Here is an 8771-nt window from a genome sequence, read left to right as displayed (position 1 = left end):
TTTCACATCATGCAAATTTGTTATTGTAAATGTCTATATTATTTTCTCTAAACTTGGTCAAATTTTGCAAAGTTTGACTTCAGTCAAATCTAATATGCAGACTAAATAAAAGCGGAGGGAGTAATACCCTGCAAAAAAGTTTGTAATTTTTTTCTCTACTGAAATAAGTAGATTTACAGAAGATTCAAAAACACCAGTACGGAGTACAACAAGTGGATTTACAGGTAGTTAAAAGATACTCAAGATGCGCCAAAAAGACACGACCCCACCGTATCCCACCGTCGCACCCGTCACTGCGCTCGCTTTCGCCCGCATCCATTCCATCCGCACTCCGCACCGCCCTCGCGATGCCGTCGCCCGCCACGGCCACGGCCGCGGCCGCGGGAGCGCCCCTCCATCGCCGCCCGTGCGCACCGCGCCGCCTCGTGCAAGCCTCCTACTGCTCCCTCGCCTCCCGCGCGCTCGTCGAACCCGCGCGCCACGCCGCCCCGGCCCCGCTGCTCGTCCGCAGGCCCCGGCCGTCTCTGGCGGTGGCGAGGGCGGCGAGCCCCGACGCCGCCACCGGTTCGTCGCGGTCGCCCGCCTCCGGCGGCCAGATGCTGGTGCGGATCTGGCTCCTCTCGACGGCGATGCCTCCGCCTGGCTCGGTTTATTCGTTTGCACGTGCGTGCGCGCGCGCTCAGTGGCGCTTGGTGTGTTTGTTTCGCAGGTGTTCGTCCCGCCGCACCCGCTGATAAAACACTGGGTCTCCGTCCTGCGCAACGAGCAGACGCCCTGCGCCGTCTTCCGTGAGTGCCTCCGAAATGGCTTCCATGTTGCAATTGAACCCAACCTGCTGGCGGCAATTTGTTGTTGATTGACTTCCGTATATAAGAAGCGTTTTGCTGAAGTTTGCACGGTTATAAATTGAGATGGTTGTTGTAACTTGTTGTAGGGAGTGCTATGGCAGAGCTTGGTCGTCTCCTCATATATGAAGCCTGCAGGGATTGGCTGGTGAGTGGAAATCTTGCATGGCTCGGAATTATCCGTTGATCATCTTACATTTGTAAAGCACGGCAATGAAAAATATTCCGTGAGAGTGACACCAGTGTCAGGCAGTTTTGAAATGGCATTGAATGTTGTTACCTGGCTGAATGATGAATGCCAGTAATACCTGAATTTATAGATCATAGTAGCTCATAATATTTCCATCCCCACTTCTTATCCAACCTATTTTGCATGTACTTTTAAACATTTAACTGTAGAGAGAATTAATGGCATGGTGCTAAACTGTTTGAAACACTTGCAGCCTACAATCACAGGAGAAATCCAAACACCCGTGGCTGTTTCAAGTGTTGAATTCATTGATCCAAGGGAGCCTGTTATGGTAAGTCTATTTCTTAGCACTAGTTATTGCATTTGGTTTGTATTGTATATGAGTATATTTACTCTTTTCATTAGCGTGTATAACAGGTTGTTCCAATTCTGAGAGCTGGTCTTGCTCTAGCTGAAAACGCTTCATCAATTTTGCCAGCCACCAAGACTTATCACCTTGGTAAGTTGTTTGCATAAATTGCAGTCAAACATTGTTTTTTATTGAAAATGTCAATTAGCTTTATGTTAACATATTGCTTACATTGGCTGCATGGCCCATTTCCAGTAATCTTAGCTGATTTGTTTTGTTTCTCTAAATACCGATGCTGGATATTATGGATTTAATGTGCACAAGGTTTTGGTCAGATGCATAATGTTTGAAATATGCACAATGTTTGTTTCCAACCAAAATAAGAAATATATTTCCTTAGAGCATGTGGAATTATAGTAAAGCTAAACTTCGTGAATCCAATGCGTTAGTATTTTCTTTGTCAATTACGCCATGTGCCTTGAGAGCTATGTACCATTATTCTTATCTGCCCGTTTCATTGAACATGAAGGACTTCGTAGGGATGAAGAAACACTTCAACCTTCGGTATATCTCAACAAGTATGTGCTAAATGCTTTTTCATCTTGCAAGCGCTTATTTAAATATCTATGTAGTACTTTTTAATTAGGCATCAGGCAGACGCATGATTATGTTTGACCTTCGATATATGAGTCCCTACTGAACTACTCCCTCCGTCCCATAATATAAGAGCGTTTTTGACACCAGTGCAGTGTAAAAAACGCTCTTATATTATGGGACGGAGGGAGTACTTAAGTCAGTATTTTGTCTTGGAACTTGATATGAATGTACTTACCTATGCAAGTCTTTACAATACACAGTAAGGCATGCAAATATTACAAAACAGGGGTTTCATTGCTATTTAGTAGAGTGGTATGGTTAAATTGTGAAACCAACCTTACCTTGATAATGCGTACTACGTAGTTTTTTACTTCCATTTCAGTTACTCCCTCCGTTCCATAATTGTTGTCGTGATTTGAACCAAAACCACGACAATAATTATGGAACGGAGGGAGTAGTAATTCTATTTCTTCTACCCTTAGGGAATAAATTAATCACCTATGTGAATTCAAGTAGTCTCATATTCTTCCTTTCTTTTCCTTTATCTCATTTAATGCAGCTTGCCAGAAAAGATTCCAGAGGGGACTCGTGTGCTAGTTATTGATCCAATGCTGGCCACTGGTAACAATCAGCTTTACCTAAACAATACAGTTTCTGCCTAACACTCTTCATGTGTGATCCTCTTCACTAATAAGTGAAAAGAAGTTCATTTTGAATACCATCCAATTTCAATATGTTTCTAGTTCTCCTTCATTTACATGTTAATTATCATGTCAAGTAACAGAACATTAATCTCCTCAAAGAAAGAAAGATAAAGAAAGAATGCTTATTTTTAGTAATAAAAGAGACAACAAAAGTTATAGATTGATTCATGTAAGCAGAATGGCTGGTATACTAACACATAAATACAATGATTATACATTCAACTTGTATGCCTTTAGGTGGGACAATCGTTGCTGCTATTGACTTGTTGGTTGACCGTGGAGTTACAAGCAAACAAATTAAAGTTGTAAGTTCATGGAATTTTTCTGTATTTATTTCTCAATTATTCGTTCAAATCAACTAACACCTATTGTTCTTATGATGCAGGTATCAGCTGTTGCAGCACCTCCTGCGCTACAAAAGCTCAGCAACAAGTTCCCTGGGTAAGAATAGATCATAAGCCATGCACATGTGTATATCAAGCTCCTATTGTTTACTCTGTTTCTTGTCTCCAGGCTCCATGTGTACGCAGGGATGATCGATTCTGAAGTAGACGAGAGAGGGTACTGTTTTAAACTTCTAGCCATTCCATGCTCATTCTGTAAAATGTGTACATCGAATCTCCATTATTCAGTATAACGCATTACCAGTCAAGCGGAGCAATGACTAAGGTTGTTGATTTGTACCCACAGGTACATAGTTCCCGGGTTGGGAGATGCTGGTGATAGAAGCTTTAATACATAATCGGACCATTCAATTTTGGCGCAGACTCTGCTCTACCATTGGGAATCGTATATGCTAATTTTTGAGGATTGCCATATTGGGAGTACTTAAGATTGTGCTGCCATATTCTGGACTTTTGTCCTTTGTAATATACTTTCTATTCTTATCATTTTGTAATTATCCATTTTTGTATGGTTATATTGAAATAGTATATGAACTCTCCACATTTCTCATGAAGAACAGTTTATTTTTTAAGTGAATATTTTTTTCTCTGTATACATGAAGTTATCTGTTCACAAAGTGTCTTTCAGATTTTTTTAGTGCGTATTTGTCAGTTAACACTCAGCAAAAAAGAATGACCTACTGTGCCCATTTCAATCAGACTAAAACAACGCTTGAAGCAATGCCAAAGCAAACTTAACAGGTCATGAATGGCTGTTTGGACGTGTGAAATTACTGTGGCCATCAGTATTTAGCTCGTTGAACGGGGCCTGTGAGTGAAATGAATAGCTGCAAGAGCAGATGATACTGCTGCTATATGGGATATTGCAAGCTAGGGCATGTACAATTGGGTTCTCTTCATCGTCATAGTATCGTATGACATGTCACTAGGATACTCTTAACGTCCTTTGAGACACACGGTGACGGCTCACAGAACTGATTCTGACGAATTACTAATCCACTGGATCCATCTAGACATTCTAAAATATCAATGCAGTGGCAGATGTATCAACATATTCGAGTCACGAGGAATGCTAAATCGAAGCTTAGCGGATAATATAGCCAGAACGGTTTTCAAAGTATAGACAGGCATGAAGCAGGCGTATCAACAAACAACATATGCTTTTGTCTAGATCAGAATACTTTGTTTACATCCTTTACATGCTGTTCTTCCTCCAAAGCTTTGGTTATATAGGGAGAAGTCCAAAGGAACAACTACTGTGATACGGAGGACTGCGGACCGAGGCATAGCATCACCTACAGAGTCGGTCCTGGTCCACCTCCAAATGAGCCAGTAATCACAACTGCGTATCACCTTTGTACATCTCCCACAGACACAATGCACAGACAGCAGGGAAGCTTCAGCGCTAAGCACATCTTATCACCTGAACATACACACATGGGAAAATGAGTGTCACCTGGTGCATGCAAATGGTTTTGGGTATAAAACAGACCTATGCTTGTCCTGAACAGGCATGAAGGTACCAACCTTGAAACTGAGGGAGCTCTAGAGCTCACTATAATTCCGCCAAACTGCTCGGAATTCCTCTCTGAACGTATTCAGACGTGCTTTCAAATTAGGTGTTCTGAAGCTGGCATGAAGTACCGTTGCTGCCAACAGAAAGACAAATTAATAAGGACATTCCAAGATAAATACAGAGTTCCAAAAAATAAACAAAGAACTCTACACCGTCCTTACTAAGCAGAGCAATGAGAAGCGCCCATAGAACCGTGAGGAGACTGCATGAGGTCAACCAGAGCATGCAGCTAACTGCAAACATGAAAAAAAATGCTTAGTTCAAGTTTTTTGAAATGTGGTATGTTGCATAGGATTATACGACGGAAGGTTTGGTCCTGCTCACCTGCCGAAAATAAAAGAACAAACAACCAGCGAGGCCGACCACAAATATGAATTGATCTCTTCGAGCTTGGTCGACCACGAATAACAGGGCTGCCGGTGTTGACAAAGAGTATTAACAACACTATAATAGTAACCCGCGTTAAAATAAATAAGGAAACATTAGAAAGTATAGTGTTCCTTACGTTATCGGTGGTCTCATCTTTGCAGCTAAATGTGGTGAGAACTGCCTGACAGTTCGTGTGACTTTCTCATTAAAAGTGACAGCAAAACTGCATCATCACACATGATAGTTAGTTAATTAATCACCATTCGAACACTTGGTAAATCAATTGTTATCATTTTACATGTGGAGAAACTTTTAATGATTCAAGAACCATGAATCACGAATAGACACAAGGAAAAACAACCCTAAAAGGCTACAACAATTTTATATATTTAATAATCCTTCATGCTTGTGACAATTATATGCATTATTCCAATACAACTATGGCCCAATGCTGTAGAACCTAAGTTGCTTTTCAACTGTATCTATCAGATATATTTTTATCCTACTCTGCTGCTGCATGTAATGGTCGTATATCATAAGGTAGATGAGACTAGGCTCGAGAGACAAGAGGGAGGTGATGGGAGTAGGGAAGGCAGCAAGAAATTGGAACACGACTTCTTTATTAATTGCCTAACCGATCATAGATGAGTACACGCCATCTATCACATAGAGGAACAGATAACTTGCCCCCTGATTATCTAATCCTAACTTTCTTAAGAGGATCATATATTTGAATAATAAGTAGCCTGGCTGGCCCCTAACTAGTGCATGTAACACTGCGATCTAAGATGCTTGGCAGTTGGCAGGCATCATATGGTGGCATTAAGTAACATCGGGTTTATAACACAAGGAAATAACTTGATAAAGCATGCCCCTGATTTGCTAAATTAACTCCTAACACTTCCACTGTGTCAAAGGACTGCAGTATTGCAGTACTGGTATAACCTCGAGATGGAATAACTTGTGCTACATTCTGTGAAATTTATATGAATATTGCATTTAGCTTATATTTGAAAAGGTAACATTTAGGTCTAGTACAGCAACTGGTCAATTACCCAAGTCTAGGAATCTAATGATGTGCTCTCTGGTTCATTGGCAAAAAAGGAGCGCCATACAGTGTTGGTATAATAACAAGCATGCAGCTAGCATACAATTTGTTCCAACGTCCTACATAAACAATGGTGTATTATCGAATTAGGAAGCTGTTAAGGTTTCAATGTTAGCGGCATGTACATAAAATGTACCCTTGATTGATTTACCCATAAAATAAATTATAATGCTAGCCGCCAAGTTTATTATAGCCTATAGGATTGTCAGAAACTACATATTCACTTCTTCATAAGAGAAAAATAGCTTAATAACCTTGCAAACCACAAATATATTTATATATTGGATAGGCTGACAAGTGAAGCATTGGCCGACTTGCCAAGCACATAATAATGACGCTATTTTCCAACTTGCATTATATTTTAGTGATAATGATTAATGAGCAAACTGTCCCTTCGGCTACAGAACCTAAGTTATGATGGCTACACATTTTTTGTGCATGTTTATGCAATTCTATACATAAAAAAGGGAGCATATGTGATCATGATCTGATGACTAATCTGCTGTGACTGAAGTCCATCACGTAATATAATTTACAAAGAATGTTCCACTACTGATGCATTATCTTTGTTAATCATGGTAAAGAGCGCATTTTAACATAACAAACTAAAAACGATCTGATCAGAACCGAGTTACAAGAACAATGCAAGGAAAGCTATTAGTTAAGTACTCGTATACCTGTCATTAAGAAATGCAATGCTGAATCCAGTCATAAAAGCTGCAAGAATAGCAACTGGCTTCCAAAGGAAACCCAGCCCTTCATATATACAAATGGCAGCATGTCAAAACCAAACAAAAAACAGGAAGATAAATAATCTTCAAATCTTTCATTGCTTACCAAGAATGAACATGATCAAGATGAAGTAGTTTGTCCTGTAGCTGCAGATCAAACAAAAGTTGAGAAAAGAACTTCAGTACATGACAAAAACGAAACCACACAAACCATGTCTTCAAAATGAACTTCCACAATGCTAACTTCATGAATTAATACTACTTTGGCATGCATACTACTCCCTCCGTCCCATAATATAAGAACGTTTTTGACATTAGTATAGTGTCAAAAACGTTCTTATATTATGGGACAGAGGGAGTAGTTAACATTTATCAGAATAATTATCCCTTTTTTCACCTCACCAGCTCACGTAAGTTGAATCAAGCCCATATTTAGATCACTTTGCATCTAGAAGCAGAATTTGACATGCTTTAAGTGAAAAAATGGAGTCTTGCTCTCATCTCACAGATACATGGATTCCAGCAAGAAATATCCAACATGATGCCTTCAAGCTACCTGCTACTCCTATGCACACTCTTAGCGACTAACATCACAGTATACAATGACATGCACATATGTGCTCATCGAATTCTCCATTCAAACCTCTTAGCACCGTTGATGGATTTATCTACACTAAACGAAGGGCTATCAGAAGGAGTCTGAAGCACACGCATATACCCCTACTCTATTTTCCATGGATCCAGGGAGCGCCTGATGCCCCTATCCATTCACCAATCAACTCAAAACACGCACAGATCCCGTGGAGTCAGTCAAAACCTCGTCACACCAGCACAAATCCCTGGCGAATTCGCCCAAACTTGTATCGGCCAGCCGAGTTGGCAGACAAATCGTGGAAACGGTAAGACGGGTTAGAGGGGGGAGGAGGCGGATCGTACTAGTAGAGGTTGCACTTGAGACGGCTGGTCCACTTGGAGTAGGAGCGGGGGACGGTGAAGCGGGAGAAGAACTCCGGGACGGGGCGCGGCGGCGTGGACCAGTCCACCTCCCGCAGCGCGGCCACCAGGTCCTCCGCCGTCACCGCGCTCCAGTCCATCGCCGGCGATCCAATCCGCCCCGATGCCTCGGCTAGCGGGCGAAGCGAAACCTGGCGGGCGAGCGAGCGGGCAGGCGGGCGGCCGGCAGGCGGGCGAGGCGGACGGCGGCTATCGGCGGGGGACGGGGGCTGTTGGGTCGTGCGGGAGAGAGTTTCCTCGGCTTCGATTTGGGGATTTTGGGAAGGAAGCTTTGCCGTGTCCGCGGAGATGAGGAAGAGGAGAGGAGAGGTCAGAGGACAGCAGAGATGCGTTTGCCCTTCTGCGCTTTTTGGTGGTCCGGCCTGGGAAAGCCGTCAAGGGACTGTTGGGCTATGCTACTGGGCCACCATCCGTCGGCCCGACAGAGTGAGGTCTCGTTTCTTTCCCCTCTCAAAAAAAAAAAGCCCATAAAAAAAGCATATTTCTCAACTGTAAAGACAGCATATTTATCTCCTCCTTCGGAAAATGAGGCAAATACACCGATGATACATCAAGTTGAACATGATGATCATTTTGGTGCTTAAAAGTGAAAAATACATGAAACTGGTCATTGATGCTTAAACTTGTCTCGTAATGCAAATACGGTTCAACTCCAGTTTGTAGACGTAGGAAGCGCCTATGTGGTGGCGTGCCAATGTGGTGCCTGGCCCACTGTTAGTGACTGAAGCATCACATGTTTGCAAAAGAAAAACTGAATTAGTGCTAAATTGGTTTAAAAAAGTGAAACACCATTGCATCTCTGTAATTGTGCAGTTCCACACGTAGGAAAACGGTACGAAGGATAATTCGTGTGGAAATAACACACCACAGCGAATCAAACCCAT

At 42.1% G+C, this 8771-nt stretch overlaps 2 protein-coding genes across 2 annotated transcripts; one reads left to right on the top strand and one right to left on the bottom strand.

Annotated features, from left to right (window-relative positions):
- The first annotated feature begins 283 nt into the window (after positions 1–283).
- LOC119281950 (uracil phosphoribosyltransferase-like) lies at positions 284–3666 on the top strand. Its single transcript, XM_037562343.1, has 11 exons — positions 284–602; positions 710–788; positions 935–993; positions 1289–1366; positions 1453–1534; positions 1914–1962; positions 2541–2602; positions 2923–2990; positions 3071–3126; positions 3199–3246; positions 3376–3666. Exons 1-11 carry the CDS (start codon positions 348–350, stop codon positions 3425–3427), a joined length of 888 nt encoding a protein of 295 aa, XP_037418240.1. The 5' UTR covers positions 284–347; the 3' UTR covers positions 3428–3666.
- A 496-nt stretch (positions 3667–4162) lies between these two features.
- LOC119281961 (PRA1 family protein A1-like) lies at positions 4163–8214 on the bottom strand. The gene is made up of 8 exons (XM_037562351.1): positions 7810–8214; positions 6980–7020; positions 6820–6898; positions 5171–5257; positions 4990–5078; positions 4827–4898; positions 4617–4738; positions 4163–4512 (listed from the first exon to the last, which is right to left on the bottom strand). Exons 1-7 carry the CDS (start codon positions 7965–7967, stop codon positions 4635–4637), a joined length of 630 nt encoding a protein of 209 aa, XP_037418248.1. The 5' UTR covers positions 7968–8214; the 3' UTR covers positions 4163–4512; positions 4617–4634.
- Positions 8215–8771: the final 557 nt, after the last annotated feature.

Source organism: Triticum dicoccoides, chromosome 1A (genome assembly GCF_002162155.2).
Source record: "Triticum dicoccoides isolate Atlit2015 ecotype Zavitan chromosome 1A, WEW_v2.0, whole genome shotgun sequence".
NCBI lineage: Eukaryota > Viridiplantae > Streptophyta > Magnoliopsida > Poales > Poaceae > Triticum > Triticum dicoccoides.
The sequence above is the reverse complement of the archived record's forward strand: the minus strand, read 5'-3'. Positions and strand labels throughout refer to the sequence as shown.

Coding starts and splice junctions, on each gene's coding strand:
- LOC119281950 (XM_037562343.1), top strand. CDS start 348: ATGCCGTCGCCCGCCACGGCCACGGCCGCGGCCGCGGGAGCGCCCCTC. Junction 603..709: donor CCTCCGGCGGCCAGATGCTG/GTGCGGATCTGG, acceptor TTTGTTTCGCAG/GTGTTCGTCCCGCCGCACCC. Junction 2,991..3,070: donor CAAGCAAACAAATTAAAGTT/GTAAGTTCATGG, acceptor CTTATGATGCAG/GTATCAGCTGTTGCAGCACC.
- LOC119281961 (XM_037562351.1), bottom strand. CDS start 7,967: ATGGACTGGAGCGCGGTGACGGCGGAGGACCTGGTGGCCGCGCTGCGG. Junction 5,258..6,819: donor ATTGCATTTCTTAATGACAG/GTATACGAGTAC, acceptor GTGATGATGCAG/TTTTGCTGTCACTTTTAATG. Junction 4,899..4,989: donor TGTTCTTTTATTTTCGGCAG/GTGAGCAGGACC, acceptor TCATGTTTGCAG/TTAGCTGCATGCTCTGGTTG.